Source organism: Corvus brachyrhynchos, unplaced genomic scaffold (genome assembly GCF_000691975.1).
Source record: "Corvus brachyrhynchos isolate BGI_N302 unplaced genomic scaffold, ASM69197v1 scaffold239, whole genome shotgun sequence".
Classification (NCBI taxonomy): Eukaryota; Metazoa; Chordata; class Aves; order Passeriformes; family Corvidae; genus Corvus; species Corvus brachyrhynchos.
Genome location: NW_008246057.1, coordinates 205,285 through 223,184, shown reverse-complemented (window position 1 = coordinate 223,184; position 17,900 = coordinate 205,285). Strand labels below are relative to the sequence as shown.

General features: G+C 38.0%; 1 protein-coding gene across 3 annotated transcripts in view; it reads left to right on the top strand.

Moving 5' to 3' along the window:
• The window catches only part of LOC103623407 (guanine nucleotide-binding protein G(i) subunit alpha-1), a 32,986-nt gene continuing 15,086 nt past the window's right edge, over positions 1 to 17,900 (top strand). For all 3 annotated transcript variants that reach the window (XM_017745974.1, XM_008642497.2, XM_017745973.1), the window contains exon 1: positions 1 to 315. In XM_017745974.1, the coding sequence (XP_017601463.1) occupies positions 198 to 315 (118 nt within the window). In that variant the 5' untranslated portion in view covers positions 1 to 197. The remainder of the gene's footprint in view (positions 316 to 17,900) is intronic.

Below are 17,900 nucleotides of genomic sequence, written 5' to 3'. Positions count from 1 at the left end.
TTGGCGGGGAGGCGAACCCGGCGCGCGCTGCCCGCGACGCCGCTGCGCCCCAGGTGAGGGAGCGGGCGAAGGAGAGAGCGAGCGGGGAGCGCACTCGCTTCCCCTCCCTCCTCAGCGCCTCCCCGCCGCTCCCGGCGCCGAACCCCGCCGCTCCCTGATTCTCTTCCCCTGGCGGAGCCAAACAGCCCCTTCCCAAGATGGGCTGCACGCTGAGCGCCGAGGACAAGGCGGCGGTGGAGAGGAGCAAGATGATCGACAGGAACCTGCGGGAGGACGGCGAGAAGGCGGCCAGGGAGGTCAAGCTGCTCCTCTTAGGTAAGGGATGCCGTGAGAGGAGGCTCTTCTTGAGGCAGCCGCTTCCCGAAGCTCCCTCGCCTGCCAAGGGGTATAGTTTTATAGGTACTCGCCGAGCTGGGCGGGAGGCGGTGCTGCCCTCGGACCCCGGGGTACGTGCTCGGGGCCCTTCGGAAGTTTTGGGGTGGCGGGAGGCACAGCGGCTCCTTGGCGCAGATGGGCGCCTCGGCTGCTTGAGGGATTCGAGGCAGCGCCCCGGGGAAGCGGCACGGCGTGGTCTGTCCGGGCCCTGACTTCTACAGGAAAGGGATAACGCCTGAAACTTTTGACCTGGATTCTCTGTTCCTCTGTTGAAAGGAAGGAAATGTTACGTTGGGGGGATATTTATTCTTAATGTTTCTTGTAGACCCGAACATGTCCTAAACTGTTGCTATGAGAGCGAAGTACAGAAAGTGTCAAAAGAACAAAAGGCAAAGCACCATTGAACTTTTTGCATTGATTTTTGGTGTTGGTGTTTTTTCTTTTTCTTTCTTTTTTTTTTTTTTTTTAAATTTTGTAGAACTTGCTTGTGTTACTGAGATCTTACAACGGGAAATACCACCTTGATGGAGCTACTACATGTGTAACATAGTTACACATAACGTGCCATCATGTGTTCTCGAGTTCTGCTTGCAAGTACTTTAAGTTTGCCTTTTTGTGTATTTTAAGATATCCTTGTGTGTAAAGATAAGTAAGATAGGATTATTTTTAAAATGACTAGAAAAAAGGAAGTGAGGATTTTAATTAGAATCCATTTGTTCCGGACTAAAACTACCGTAGGCTGGGGACAGTTGAATGCTGCAAGATTTGCATAGAATTAATGTTGTAGGGAGTTTCACAGTACATTCTGTGTATCTGAACCAGGCTGGATCCCTCTAATAGTGAGTTAAAATAGCTGTTGAGTTGCAGCTTCCCTCTCAGAGGTGAAGTTTCGGGCAAACTTTTTAAATGATGTGCTATTTCTCACTCCTCTCGACATTGATTTTGCTCTCCTACAGTGCTCTGTTTGCTACAAATGTAGTAGACCTCTTAAATAACTTTCTGTTGCTAAATTCTAAGATGGCTCCAGAAAGGGACAAAAGACTGAGCAACTTTCATTGTAGATGAAGAAATGAAACCTAGTAAGGGAAAAACAAAGGTCCTAAAATGTGTTTATAGATTTAAAATGTTACTTGTGAGATAAACCAGAAACAAAAGCTTTAATTGTTTGTTTTCCGGGAAGTGTTAGGTTTTAGGCTGGTACTGTGCCTAGTCCTGTACACCTTTTGAGTCCTCAGATTGTTGTATGGAAGGTTTTCATGTATGTGATAACAGCAATTATGCAGAAAATGTTATTGCCTTTTTAGAAAGTGGCAAAGTAATGCTTTATGTGTCGTCTGGCAAGGCATTTGAAGTTAATTTTCAGTGTTTTGCTCTTCTGTATGGAACTTGTGGTGCCTGTAGTTTGGTACTTGTTTATATATTTTTCATAATTCTTGGATACAGATGAAGTCTGTTTAAAGATGCTTTAAACTTAAGAATAGGTTTCCTCACTATTTTAGTGCTCTTATGTACCAAGTCCTATATTATGAGCTTAAATTTCATAAATTCTGTTTCTAATGCTGGAAGGCCTTTCTGCTGGGCTCTCGTGAGATCTAAGACTATGGAATAAATGGCCAAATACATGTGGGTTCTCACAGTGTTCTGAGCAGCAGCTCGGTTGGGTTAGCGTTCCCCTCTCCCCTACTAAAAAGAGGTGTGAAGGCTGGCAGCCTGGCTTCTCCTGGGACCAGTGTTTGCATGATTGTTTAAACAAAGATTACTAAATGTTTAGTGAACTCTGGATGAGGTTTTGTGCATACATCCATGGATGCGTATACGTATTTCACATGTTTTGGAATGAAAGTTTTTCTGTTCCTTGCAAGTCTGTCAGATGTCTTGAATGTGATATGAATGCTTTATCTGATGACAAAACTATTTAAAGTTACTTCCACTAGAGTTACTTTCTTCTCACCACTCACTTTCCCAATTGCTTGTTCAGCCCACGTCACAGTTTGTCATCTACTTGGTTGTACTCCTACATCTATTTATGGGTTTGTTCTGCTAAAAAGATACTGAAATAAAAGGAAAAGTACAAATTGTGGTCTGCTGCCAGTAAAATGCAGTGTGTGAGCAGCATCTGAAGCACCTTGTTTATGTAGAAAAAGGTCTTGTAGCTGTATACCAATTATTATTATTATTGACCCAATAAATTGGGTTTATTGCAGCATATATAAAAATTGTATTTTTGCATGGTGATTAGAGAATCCTACTGAAGCTTGAGCTAGAATGCTCAATTTAGGGAAGATGTGTTCATAAAATCGGTCTATTTCTAGACTGGAAATTTAATTTATTCCATTATATGCTTTTCTAAATTTTTTTCCCCTAAACCAGGAAATTGCAGGGATTTAATTGAGAGAGATGTGGCACTGCTGTACCTGAACCATCACTGTGAACAATATCACTGATCCATGTTAGATTTATATTTTGTTGTCCTGTCTCTAGGAGTAAGCAGATACATTTAATCTGTGCAAAATGCTATTGACCTGGATTGTCTAAGTTCTTTTATCATATGTGTAAATTGGTTCATCACTTCATAAAATTTTGAATGCAGGTCATTAGGAATAAAAGTACTGGATTCTAAACATTATCCATGTATAGTTATTTTAACCTTGTAATTCTATGCACTTTGGTGTGCTGTCTTAACAACAGGAGAGCCTTTCCTGGAAAATTTCTGAGAAGAAGCATTCTTAGAAGTAAGCTGAATTTGAGCTTATAGTTGGTAAGCCAGATGGAAAATGCTTGTTTATACATGTGATTAGATTATTTTTATCTTTTAAAATCATTACATAAACAAGCTTATTTACTTTAATACTATTTTCAGTCAATATGTAACAAAGAAATACTTAAATTTCATGAGAACTCAGCAAAAAATATAAGTGCAGTATAGTATATTGGCCAACACTAAAAGTTCAACATACAAAAGTATATATTTTTTGCTAAGCACTTTATTTGTGACAAGTTGACAGTTCTTAAACTTCTGTGTCCAAATTGAAGTAGTATTTTCTTTTCTTGTATTTTCTGTTGGGTTTTTTTAATAGGTAAACTCATATACTTAATGTAAGATTTTTAAAAACCAGTTTATATTTTGGGTGGCTTCCAGGTAGAGAAAGCAGTAGACCCAAGTTGTTTTTTTCTTCCATGGTTCCTCATCTTTCAATATTCAACAAATAAAAATTCTAGTGATGATTGCAGAATGTGTGTAATCCTACTCATGTTGGGAGGTGATGCTTCTTAGTGACCGATCTGTGGGCTGCATTAATAGACACGTGATCCCGGTCAGGTGTGCATCTGCAAGTACATTTCTGTTGAAATAGCTAGAGCACATAAGACTGAATTTATGCCAACTGCAGGAGAACAGCCAGTACCTCATTTAGCAGAATGCTTTTTGGTATGAGGTTAACTCATCAGGTTTTATGAATACATTCAAACTGGCACCATGCGTTTATAGGATTAGCACTTTGTCTTGTGAATTATCACATTCTTCACCTAATATAGCAAATTTGGTGTTAAGGTTCTTTGTATCTTGAATGAAAAAAGCAATAGATAAGTCTTAAACATTCTCTAGGCACGGATCCTGCCATCTAGGAGGTCACAGGCCATTTATTTGACAGCTGTAGTTCTGTGTCTCCTTCCTGGATAATCGCGCTTCTAGATTTAGGTTCAATGGATACCTTCATCCTCATGACCAGCAGAGCCGCTTTTCTGTTCCTGAATAGATCCTTGTGATTCATAGCGGACCGTGTTCATGTCATGCTCGTAAAAGATAAGTGGCATTTAACTTAAGGCAGTACTGCATTTAATCTTTTCCATTGCAGCTTCCTGTTCCTTAAGACGGTAACTAGAACAATTCTATTTAGTTGTTTTTCTAACTCTTCACATCTCAGGCATCTTCTTCTGTCTGTTTTTCTTTTGTTACAGACCTGCATCTTTCTGTGTGCTCAGTCAAACTGACTCCTGCTGCATGCTCATCTTTCAGCAGCATGATCCTCACAGTGCTTGGCAGTACCTGGCTTCCTCCAGACCCCATTGCACATTGGACTGAAAAAATACATCAATGCTGTTTGTACCATTACTTCTCTTGCCTTTCCTCCAGAGTATTCTCTTTCTCCACACTTGCAGACAAGAAAGACTTTAGAAGTCTGAACTTAAGGGAGGTCTCAGAAAAGCCTTGTTCTCACAAACAAGTATTGCACATTTCAGAGATGTTGACCTCATCTTCATAAATTATGCCAGCCTAATCTAAAACGTTTCTAACAAAATATTTCCTGTCATGCCTTCAGACAACTATCTACAGATGTTTATGACGTTCACCTCTTATTTAAAAGCTGATTTTGATTTATGATACCTAAAAGAGAAGTGTTTAATGTTTGGGTTTGTGCTTGTTGGTCTTGTCTTTTTTAGTGTGAACACCACCGCCTCCCATTCCTGCCTGTCTGCTTAGATTTAGCAGCAGTGCTGAACTGGGAGCTCTCTTGCATTTTAATATGGCACAGTTGGACTCTGCCAATCAGGATGTTATTTGTATGGAGTTACTAGATTCTGATAGTGTAATAATCCCCCTTGATTTTGTGAAAGGAGTCTCAGGGATGTGCAGAAAGCACAGTCATTTAGTTATGGTTGTGTTTGTACAATTGCAGTTTGGGTCCTTTTATGCTTGTCGCCTTCTATTTGAATGTTGGTGTAAAAGTTTACAACATCATAATATCGGTCTTTAATGTGTGTGTAAACTTCAATATAAATTGTCTTCAGTGATTTCAGGTCTTGTGTTGCATTATTATAATTCTTCTTTATAAAATCACTGTTTATGATTATATCATGATTTTAGTTCTTTAACATTCTAAAGACAAAATTTACTTCAGTACATACTGTTTTAGAAAGGGTTAAAGAGAAACTGTACATTATGTGCTATGTTGTGATACCAGTAGCTTTTTTAAAATATTAAAAAGTCTAGTTATGGATACATAAAAAGTAGTTGTGAGGTACCAGATATTAAGGGATTTTGTAATATTTTGAGAGTTAAAAAACATTTTAAACTTGAGAAATGGTTTTTCTTCAACTTTTCTTTCAAAAACAATATAAAGTTGCTTCTTTTTTTTTCCCCCCCTCGTTCTGAATTGGAGGCTTCTAGTAAGGTAGTTTTTGGTAAGCTGTCCACTCCCAGCAGCAGTGGTGCCTCAAGACCACTCATAAATTCTGTAATAATCTATGATGTAATTAGCATCTTCCTACTTTTTTCTGGCAGCACAGTTTATTGTATCATCATTGTTGTATACACGACAGTTGATTCTGTCCTGTAGATGATATTACCAGAATGACTGTGCATTTCAGCTAACCTCCTTCGGTGAAATTATTTTTAACTCGCATCAGAACTAGAGTTTACAGTACAGCTCCCTGCATAGTTGTGTTGGCACTACTTGAACTTGGGGCTTTGTGCTATAGTTAGTCTGTAGTGATTTATATACTCATATTGCCAAAGTGGGTTCTTCTTTTTCTGACACATTTTACCCTTTAGTTGTTTTGGTCTTCAGGGAAGGAATAATTGAGTAGCCAGCACATCCTAAAGTCTGGCTAAATAATTTGAAACCAAGCCATGAGTCTGGCTCAGAGGGCATAAAATTCTGAAGTCAGTTTTGCTGTCTAGCTGATGGACATATGCAGCGTTTCCTGTAACATGCTATCTAGCAGATGTGGTACAGCAAAACTGGATATAGAAAAGAGGTATTTAAGATGTTCTGTTAAGTGTGAGGGTGGTTTTTTTTTTGCCCTGGAAACACTGAAATAAAGATCTTAACTGACTTGATAATTAGCTATTAAAAGTTTGGGGTTTTTTTCCCAAGACATTTATAGGAGAACGTGTATTAATAAAAACTTCCTATTCTGAATCTTAGTCATTGTCCAGCTTTTACCTAGGTTTGCTGTTCTGTTTATTCCACTTGTTTGCTCAGTGCCCTACTGTTACCTCAGGCTTTGTGTAAATTACACAATTATTCTGTAAATGGAACTTGGTTGGCTTTACCTGAGTGATTTTGTATCCGCAAACTATTGAAGTTGGTAAGGTATATAGAGTAGTTGGAAAAATCAGAACTTTGGATTTCTGAGAGTGAAAAGTTTTGAGTGCACTGTTGAGAAAAATCCAGTTTTTGCAGTGGCTTAACTTAGTGACATTTCTGAGTGGAAGGATAATTAAGATTTTGAAATTAGACTGGTAAGACAAACATAAACTGGTTTTGTTGAGACACTTTTGTCTACTAGGAAGGTATGCTTCTGCAGTAAGAGGTTTGAACTCCTCTTTTCTTAATGCTAAACATTTTGTTCTCCTGGACCATTAAGTAGGAACAGACAAGACAAAATATGATTTCTTAGTGAGGACGGGAAGTAAAGGAGTGATTCTGTAGACTACCCATGTTTGTGACTGTTCATAGTCCTTCTACAGTATAGGTGTATGAAGTATTAGAGTTGGGGACTTGGAAGATGTTTCCCATCATCACGGCTTTGGCCTTAGTGTTTGCAAAGCTGTGGAGCCAACTTCAGGGTCTCTGGAGTTCTAAAGCTTAAAGCTTATAGGCGTTAAGTATCACCTCAAGTCACAGATACCCATATACACCAATCCTTGATTTGAAAGTGTGTTGCCTGTTGAGGTTAGATTTTGACCTTTGTTTCATTTTGGTTTAATTGCTGGCTACCCCTTCCCTTGAAACATACTTCTGTGTTATTTTTTAAAAGTTACTCTTGGTATAATTCTTTTAGGATCTCAGCTGATGGGGCTAATTGACATAAAGCAGTTAAGAACCAATTCTTTAAACAGAAGATTTTTTAAACATGTGATAAGCAAATAAATTCTTGTTAACCTTGTGATAAGCAAGTAGATTGGTCTTCTGGCTTTGGTAGTTGAAGGGTCATTGAAGCTTTAAGAAAGACCACTTCTGGTATATTTTGGTAACAACTTGATAATCAAGTTGCTGTGTTGACTTATAGATGTATGCTTACATGGGTGCTCTGTATTTATATTTACCGATACATGTAAACTTCAATATAGTCTGTACCTATAAAATTGATACTGGAATTAGAAAATACTTTTTGTAAAGCAACTTATTGAAAGGAATCAACAGCATTCAAATATACTATGCTTCAACTTCTGAAATAGACTGTATGTCATTACTTTTTCATATATTCTTCTTAGACATGTAGGGTTGCCTTTGTAGTGAGTAATATACTTAGTAAAGGTACCTGATTAAATCTTTAGTGAAATATAACAGTATCTAGGCAACCAGAATGTACGGGAAGTCTTTACAATCATTGCTCTAAGCTGATTGCTTTTATAGAAGTAATCAATGTACTGTAATGAAAATTCCTGTTGAAATGGTGAAGCAGGTTTATAATTAATACTGTCTAGAATTTAATATGACCTGTTTCTTGAAATGAGACTACTATTGGAATCAAATGGCTATCTGTAATCCCATCTTCCTTTCTCAAAGTTGGTAAAATAATTTTTTGCATACAACTTCGGAGTTTTTTTTACGTGGATGAAGCTGTTGTAGTTGTTTGGATCATAATACAAGTTTTTATCAACCACAGTTTTAAGGACATTTTGAATCTCTGGGCTTTTTTAATAGTTTCTAGTAAAACTCAAGGGGTTCTTGCCTACTTTCTAAATCTGTATTGGAATGCTGGAACTAAGTAGTGGATGTTGTTTTATAAGCAGCAGAGCTAGTCTAGAAGCTCTGTCTCGCTAAAAAGGAGAGTGCTCTTGCAGCATCTGGCTGAATGGCTTTCCCTTCTCCCTGTCACTTTTAAGTGATTAATTCAGTTTTTTGCTGGTTAAGTAGTCAAACTGGCTGTCCTGACTGGACTTAAGTTTTCTGCTGGAGTGGTCAATTCACCTGGTATTTCATAATGGTCTGATGAATCTGACTAAAACCATGATGAGGAGCAGAGATATGTGCTGTATGCAGATGGAGTGCTGGAAATGCAGAGTTAGCAGGTGGAGGGGAAAATGGGTGCAGAATAGGATGCTTTCAATTTCTGTATTTCTGTGTCACAGTTCACTGTAGAATTGGATTAGGAATAATGTGAAATTGTGTTCACCTGCAAGGTCCATTTGGTAGACATGTTAAACTATTTAAACCCCACTTTTTTAAGGATTCTTTGCTGCAATAGGAGATAGAGCCAGTCTACCTTAAGGAATGAGCTGATTGCAAGTTAGAGGTAAGAGTTTCTTTTCATTTCAAATCCAGGGAGTCTCAGGTTTGTGCTTCCTCATGCTCTTCTACTTTATAGATTGTAGGCTTGACTAGGAAGAATCCTCTTCTACCTAGCTCTTGGTGAAGAATGCAAGATGGTAGTGGGCAAGAAGTACAACTGCCAGCCCAGTGTCCAAGCAGTAGAGAATGGAGGCAACAGTAAAGTTGTAGTAACATTAAAATAGAATACAGTGTGAATGCAGTATTGGAATGCAGTTTTAAAACTTGCTATAACTGGAGATATGGGTCTTGCAATAAAAAAAATTTGGAATAAACCAGACAATTGTTTTGAGCATTTTTAGAGTTTATTTAATGAAGTGTTACTTTGAATTCTCGTTGCTTTCAAGTCTATCAGTAATGTTTTATACAGTGGTGGACTGAAAATAAGTTGCTAAGTCTCATTGAAGTGCTGTCTGTATCCTTGATGCGTTTAATGTTTCTTGAAGCATTTTGAAAGTGGATTTCCCCGCTGTATGCAGATCCTTAATAAATCCGGTAAACTCTTGGCAAAACCATTATGTACTCTGTAAAGCATATAAATGCTTAAGCATAAAGCTCTTAAATCATTGACAGGGATTCCTTCTAATATGCTTTAGGGCTGCAGTGTTACTAGCAAATGCTGTCATCTAATTCCTAGATGAGGGTCTATTTACACCATTTTCTCTATCTGTTGTTCTGGAACATAGAAGTGTTCAGAAGTGATCAGTCTTTGATTACATACTTGTTTGAGGCCTAACAGGCTGCTGTTTATGTAGGTGTCTGTCCTGTTCCTTGCTTCTGGGATTACTGGGTGCAACTGTGTTTTGGAGGGGGTTGAAATTTTTACACACTTTAAAGATGTCTCAGTTTAATATGAGACCAGTTAAATACAAATTCTGTTTAAACAATAAAAACCCAAAATAGCCAGATTTTTTTTAAGTGCTATTCACCCTACTTGAGGGTAGTTTTGTGTGCAAAATGCATGTACATGTAACAGAAAATATGGTTGACTATGCTCATGAATTTTCTTTCTTGCTTCAAATACAAATAGGAGTTCTGAAAACGTTTGTAATTGAAAAAGATTGTTCACTGATATCTAGGATCTTTTTACGTTTTAATCTCTGTCACTTTAAGTCCATCCAGATTCTGGTGGAGTTGGAGACGTTGAAGTGAATTTAGGTCAACTAACAATATGCTTATTCTCCTTATTTTTGTAGATCTTAGTCCTTGAGCTACAGGATGAAAAACACTTTGAAGTTAGGTGTGGATGAATACTGAAAATTGACATGAACTGAAGTTTATTGCTTTGTTTCTACAATAATGGGACAGCTTTTAGTGTAATTGCATTTTCCCTGGTGTAAACTTCAACAGTACCCATTTATCACATTTGCAACTAATGCCTTGGTGTTATGTGACAAGTAGAGCTTTGAATAAAATCAGCTGAGATTTACATGAGAGATCTTCTTCCTGTTTTGATAGAAATGCACACACAGTTTTCTGGTTGTCCCAACTCTTTGCACAGTTATATAGTTATATGAGGTAGCTGGGACAGTAGGTTCTGTCAAAATTGTAGGTAATACAACAGTAGTGTTGTTCTGAATTGGAATTGTAGCCTGCAATGAAAATACGTTGTTATTCCAAGTTCTTTTGTTCTTTTGTTGTATCTCTCTGCCAGAACAACCTGCATAAAGTATGCCTTTGTTGTAGTGGGAAATTTTTTATAAAGCATTTTTCATTGTGATTAATGATAGCCTGCTTAGTTAGCTTGCTCTGTTATCTCTGAACCTGCCATCTTTACTCACTATATTTATAGCATGGTGCACAGTAAAAGGCCGTGAAGGCCAATCACACTGTGGAGACCAATGTCAAGGCATTCTGGATTTCTAGAGGTTTATTAGATATGTATTTGAAAGTCTGGATGAGGCATGCTGTACTCTGTTGGCAGAAATTGATGGTAACTCTCTTGATAAACATTTTAAGAGTAAAGGAATTAGTTCTTTCTGTTGGAGCAGTCAGCATTCGTCTCCTGGATTGGGCTCATATACAATAACCGCAGAAACATGTTCAAGAAGGTCTTTAATCATGTTCTTTCATATTGTGATTTTAAATTATGTAGTAATTGTTTCTGAGCATACTACTTTGGTTGGAAGAAGAAAGCCACTTTAATTTTTTTAAGCAGCAAATTTAAATCTTATTTCAGTTTTGCAGAGGAGTTCAGTTATTTGCTATATTGAAGTTCCATTCGAAATACTAACAAGCTTTTGGACTTTGAATTTTGAAGAACTTCCCAAGTATTTTAGATGATTGTAGTGTGGATGCTGGCCTATGATACATTTAAGTAATCAACTGCTAATCTTATCAAGCTGATATTGACCCCTTAGATAAACCTGAAGCCACAAATGTTTAGCTGCTGGTATTGTGGCATATACTTGTTGGGCACCAAGCATGATTACCAAGTGGTTTTCATCTCCAAATGTGCTTTAACACCTGTATTTAATTTCTGGCATAAGTTCCTGGCATAAGAGGTTTATTTCCAAACCTTTAGGTCTCAGCTTGTCATGGTCTTGCTGGGTTTGGCACTTCACACAAAGGACGCTATGTTAATTGAAGGAAAAACTGCAATGGCACTGTCCCTGTCCAAGACAATGGTACTGGTGTGTAGGAGAGCTCCTGCACATTCTTTACAAAGGTCTTTTTTAAGTAGCTTCACTTTCAAGGTACTGCATTTCCTTTTGAATGTTTCACAAAGTTTCTGAAATATGACACTTGGCATTGTACTGGTGCTCTTCTTTAGAGTGAGACAATGAGTCCCCAATACAGTTATGGTGTAAGTGATACACATAATGGTAAAAGGGTTCCTACTATGTAGCTAGTAACTTGAAACAGCTGAGGAATATAGAAATGTTATTGAAAAGCTAGATAGAATTTGTATTCAAAAGCTGCATGCATTTAATTTTGTGTGGTACATAAAATCGCACATAATTTCTGCTAAGGTGTCTGCTTTTCACATGATTGAATTCTAGCAAAAAGAACATTTCATAAAACTTTTGTCATAAAAAGATATGAAGCACTGGTTGAAAATTAAAAGTAGCTCAAAACTCAATTCATACTTCTAAAGATAAAGATGTGAATAGAAGGTACCTTAAGGTTTGCAAAATGGAGTCTGTGCCCTCCTTGTTTCACTGTAAGATTGATTTTTAGAATTCATTGGGTTCCAGAAGTTATACTGAATGTAAACCCATACTTTCTCCTTGTTTCAATACTAAACTAATTAACAGTCTTTATTACTTGCTTCTGCGTTTGCTCTAGTAGCAGCCTAGGTATTTAAGAAACTCAGAGCAGTCTATTAGACATCTAGACCTTAATAAACATACAGGAAGCTACCACGAGTTAATACCTGAGGTAACATTTTATAGTAACAGTTTTCTTAAATGATGTTTTACGTATAATATATTGACTATTTTATCGTATAGTGTTGATTTCAAACATCTACTAAGAGCGGTACTGGAGACCTAGGAAAGAAATAATTAGTTGTAATTAATTCTTGTTTTGTTAAGGGATTTACAAAAGTGGCGGTGGCATATAGGTGTAAATGATGCTGCTTCTGTAGGACTAAGCATGCAGCTACTGAAACCTTGAGAATTATCTCAGATCTTTTATCTGAGTCAGTGCCATAATTTTAGAATCTGTCACTTCTCTGCTTTGAACCAGGGATGTAATCTGGGATTCATGCTCTGTTACTACATGGCTAAGTTACTGAAATATTTTCTGCCAGATACTAATACAGATTCTTAATTCGTTGAAAGTTTCCTGGCACATTCAAATTCCAGTAGCTGTGGACATTCCAAGACTAATGCCACATTAGAATTAAGGGGTTCTATCCACCTTTGGTTGACCGTATGAAAACAGGAGTGGGAAAAAGGTTGTAAACCTACCAGGGTCAGCAACTGCCCCAGAATTAGAAGAATACAGGATGGTGGTAGATAAACTTCAAAGAGGGGGAGTGGACAAAATAGGAAAATTCAGACAGATAGAGTGTGGCTTTCAGAGAATGTTTCATTTGGTGTTCAACCTGTCCAGAGTGTGTTGTAGCAAAGTTTCCACTGTGGGTTTCTTGTACTAGCATTGTTGTATTTTGGATATAGTAACACTGATTAGCAGCTTGCATTCTAATTTAAATCTCATGTCTGGTAATGTGTCATGAAGTGATAAATTTAAGAGATTATACTTCCAAGCTACAAAGCCATGTGTTTTTGTAGGAGATTACTGACCCCATAGCAGAAAGAGTAGAAATCACTGGGTATTTAGCTTGTACTGTGACTAGTGGCAGCTGTGGCACCATACAGCTTGTGCCTTCTGCTGTGAAATACAAGTGTCTGATAGAATTGATAAGAAGGTTGGGGGGAGAGAACTTTACAGTTCCTGAATCCAAAAATTTACAAATCAATATGTTTTATTTTAAATTTCACATGTGTCTCTATGCTTAAATTAATATGGTGTAAGTGTCCTGTTCCACATGCTGAAAAGCTGGCAAACACCCGTTGAAAGTTTTAAATTAATTGCTCTTGTCCATACTTGAACTCTCTTCTGGCAACATAAAAGGCTGTTCTACTTTTTTGTGGATTCTGTTCCTTTGTCTGACTTACTTGGTGTTATTTCAAAGCCAGCCCAATTTTTTCTCTTTAGTTTTTATATAACGCTTAAGTTACTTTAATTTAGTCTGTATTTTTTTTTTCTGTGTTAATATTACAAGGAGTATATTTATTCTATTAGAAATAGTTGTATTTGACAGTTGGTTTCCTCCAAAGAGGGATACTGTGAACTTGAAGTTTTCCTTGCTTTTTACTTTGGTATTTGATTTGTTTCTTTAGTAACCAACTAGCAAATGTGTCGTAACTTAGAAATCTTACTATGAAGGTTTCAGCCCTTCCAAGCAGCGGTTTCAGTACTTGGGTGCATAAAACATTTGTTCCAGAAATTTGTAGTTCTGGAATGCTTGCTATGTAGGCAGTGTGTGGGATAATAAATCGTGAGACACTCTAAGTAGTTTAAAGTAACATTTTTGCTTACCTGTTAATTTTAATCGAATTATTAAATGCTTCAGTTCATTTGTAACACAGATTTGCTCCATTTGGAAAAAATATTCAATCTAAGATGGTATTTGCTACAATTTCATAGTAATGAGTCATAGGGTGATAAAAGCATTTAGGTTGGAAAAGAACCTTAAGATTGGGTCCAACCCAATCTTTTAAATTTTTTAAAATTTTTTCTCCTGTGATTGACCAAATCACAGCTTGGAGAATCAAATATTGGTTTAGCTGTTTCTTAAATTTATTTGAGCTCTGCTGACCTTACTTGGTTCCTTCAGGAGGAAGATTCAGTGAGACTGATCTGTTAAATGGTTTTTTGGTTGGGTTTTTTGAGCATGAAGATGCTTTGATTTTTTTCTATTTCCGAAGTTGAAAGCTGGCTTTAAGAGAAAAATCATAATGCAGCTTAGTTCTTATTTAGCCGAGCGTCAGATTCACCATGCTGTGGATGGTACGGTAGGGTTAGTCACAGGCCTGGGTTTGTGTGCTGGCTCTGAATTCCTGGAGTGTTGTCAGAATTCATGCTGGATCCAGGTAAATGACTGCTTTGGATAGCACAGTATTTGCTGTGACATACTGACATGTGAAGGTGGAGCCTAAGTATTACACTTTGAGGCAGAAGACCCTTCAGATTATAGTAGAATCTATGGGGAAAATGTGAAATTTTGCTATTTAGGTTGGATGTGCTTTGCTCCCATAAATACATAGCAAGCAATAAATAGCATCCTTTACTAGATGATTGAGGAATATACAATCAAGTCTGTCTAAATTTAGGTAGTGTTTGGTTGTGACAGTATAGCTAGCTCTGATATTTTATATGCAGCTGTCACATGTAATATTTAATATTGCTTGCTCCTGTCTAAAACCTTCTAAACCAGAGTTAGTTCTCATATTGCTATATGGGCAACTTATTTATGCTGAGATAAAGGAGGGAATTTTATAAAGTGTATCTGTCAGAAAACCTGGCAGAGTTCTGCATTCAGGATTGCAAAAATAATGAATTTCCTTTCAGTATGGGACAATGAGTAAGATGAAATTTTCCCATCTACTTTGCAAAGATTATTAGGAATGCTACAGTCATTTCAGTGTGCAGTTAAAGGAAAAACCCAAACCAAACACAACCATTTCTGTTTTCCATTAAATAACATAGGGGAATGCACCTTCCAGGAACTCACTGTTGATGTTAGGTACTCTGTAATAAATGACTTAATTATTCTTTATATGTATTATGGGTGGTTGTGGTTATGTTACTGAGAATGCTTTTATGATAATTGTAGGTATTTGGTACATGTGAATTCTAACACCATAGAGAAACATGAATATCTGACTCAAAAAATGAAGTAGAAAGTATATGACATAATTAAATTTTTGTACTGTAACTAGCCCTGACACTGACATTTTTGGTTAGTCAAATTTGATAAATTTTTAACAGAACATTTTATGAGGTTATGTAAATTAAATGCTGAGTATATTTCTTAATATCTCCAGAATTGCTGTTGAATGCAGGGGATATACCATCTTTAAATTATTTGAATAAAAATACTAATCCAAAGCAAATTATAGTAATTGCATTAGTAAAGCTAATCTTTTAACTTTTGTCACCTATTTGTGATTAAGTGCATAATTAGCTATTTTGAGATTCTTAACTTGATTTATAAATGCTTCAGATGTCTAAATAACAAATTACTTTAGTGCTGGTGTCTCTGATTTCTGTTTATATTAGTGTACTTCCATGGCAGCTCAGAATCTCAGAACTATTGCTGCTCTATAAAGAAACTTGCAGATTTATAAAAGACTCTTTTGCTTGGACATGAGCGAAAGATGGCAATCTAGATTGATGCTGACAGGCCTACTCTATTCCTTAGCTAGCTTAACTCCAAGCTCAATGGCTCCTCTTGGTGCCAGCACTCATTCTATGGTGCTGGAGGAAGGGAAGTGTAGCCACATAAGTAGCAGTGCTGGAAAGGATGTGGGACAGCTTTTAAGATGCAGTCTTAAATTGGGCTAAGCTTGTCCTGAATGTACATATTTATTTCATAAGAGGAATATCCTAAAAGCATCACTGTACAGTATTCAAGTATAGAGATAGTCTGTTATACAGAAATTCAATACTTTAAGTTGGAAGAAACCTCTTAGAGGTCATCTAGTTTAGCCCTTGGCTAAAAGCCAGGCTAACATTAAAATAGGTAAGATTGCTCAGAGGCTTGTCCAGTTGAATCTTGAAGATCTCCAAGGCTGAGTTTCTGCCTCCTCTCTGTGCAGTACAGCCTCTTCCATGGAATAGGTTCCCTGCATGCCCTTCCCATATATCTCTGTGAAATTGCCTGTGCTAGAGGTTCTTGATTGCCTACGTCTCTTTGTTGTGTACGTCTGACAAGTTTACTTCTGCTTTAAGCTGTCTTATGTTATGGAAAGAACAGAAGCTTACAGATCATCTTCTCCCATCATCCCAATATTTGTAGGATTAAAATGCCCAGTTCCTTGTAGGTTTTGCTTGAATGTCATGTGTCATCTAAACAACTAAGTGACCTTTAACTGTTTTTTATCTAGTTTATCAGTATCTCATTTACTGGGCACCAAGGGGGAGGATTGTATACAGTGCTCGGATACAGCTTAATGAATGGTGCCTGCTGGGGAAGAGCAGCGTCCTTTGACTTGTCTGCACGTTTGCCACTGCAGCAGTGGAAGCTGTTGGCCAGGGTAAACCCAAACACCCACACAGCTGTGTGATCACTCTCCTCTCCCTTGGGATAAGGAAAGAGTAGAAGGAAGGCAAGAAGACTCATGGACAAGATAATGATGTTTTAATAGGGAAAGCCACAGCTTGCACACACTAGCAAAGCAAAAAGGAGAATTAATTCCTTCCTTCTCACTGGGAGGCAGGTGTTTGGCCACCTCATGGAAAGCAGGGCCTTGGCATGCATAATGGTTGTGTGAAAAGAATCAAAGAATTGTTTAGTTTGGAAAAAGCTTATAATGTTATTGTGCCCAACCAATAACCCAGCACTGCCAAGTCCACCACTAAACCATGTCCCCAGGTACCAGATCTAGAGTTTTTAAATACCTCCAGGGATGGTGACTCCACCACTTCCCTGGGCAGCCTGTTTCAATACTTGACAACCCTTTTGATGAAGACATTTTTCCTAATAGCCAGTCTTAACCTCTCCTGGTGCATCCTGAGGCCATTTACTATTGTTCTGTTGCTTATTACCTGGGAGACGACATTGACCACACTTGGCTACAACCTCCTTTGAGGTAGTTGTAGAGAGTGTTGAGGTCTCCCCTGAACCTCCTTTTCTCCAGGTTAAAAAACCCTGGCTTTGTCAGCTGCTCCTTATATGAGTTGTGCCCCAGACCCTTAACCATAACCACACTTCCAAAGGTTGTAACAAAAAAAGGTTTAGACAAACACTGTAACAACAAATGACTACCCCTCCTTCTCCCTTCCCTGAGTTTTTACTGCTGAGCATGGCATCGTGGTGTATGGAATATCCCTTTGGTTGACTTCGGCTGTCCTGGCAGCGTCCCTTCTCAACATCTTGTCCACACCCAGCCTGCTCACTAGGGGTGGGGACGTGGTGGAAAAGAGAAAATGCCTTGATGCTGCTCATGCATTTTTCAGCAACAAGAGAACTATCGGTTTCTCTTACTAATGAGTGTTAGCAACACTGGTTTAGCTACAAATCTAAAGTACAGCACCATAAGGGCTGCTGTGAAGAGAGTTAACTGTTCCAGACAGACACAGTGCAGCAGCCTGGAATGTGGTTGACCTTCATCACCACAAGGCCCCACTGCTGACTCTTGAGTTTGTTGAACCTCACAATTTTCCTAACCCATTAGTCCCAAATCTGAAGTGTTGGATGTGTTATTCTGTGCCACTTGCAGGACTTCACAATTGTCTCTGTTCACTGTCATGAGATTCCTCAGCTCAGTCCTCTAGCATGTTGAGGACTTTTGAATAGCACCTCTGTTCTCTAACACTGTAACTACTTCCTGGCCTTCTGGGCTGATACCAGCTGCAAACTGATGTTAATGCCTTTTGCCTTCGCTTTCAGGTCATTGGTGAAGATGCTAAACTGTATTAGCCCAGAATCGTCTCCTGGAGACTGTCTAAATGCATTTCAGTTAGATTTTTGAGCCACTGACACAAGCCTTTAAGTGTGGCTGTCTGGGCAGA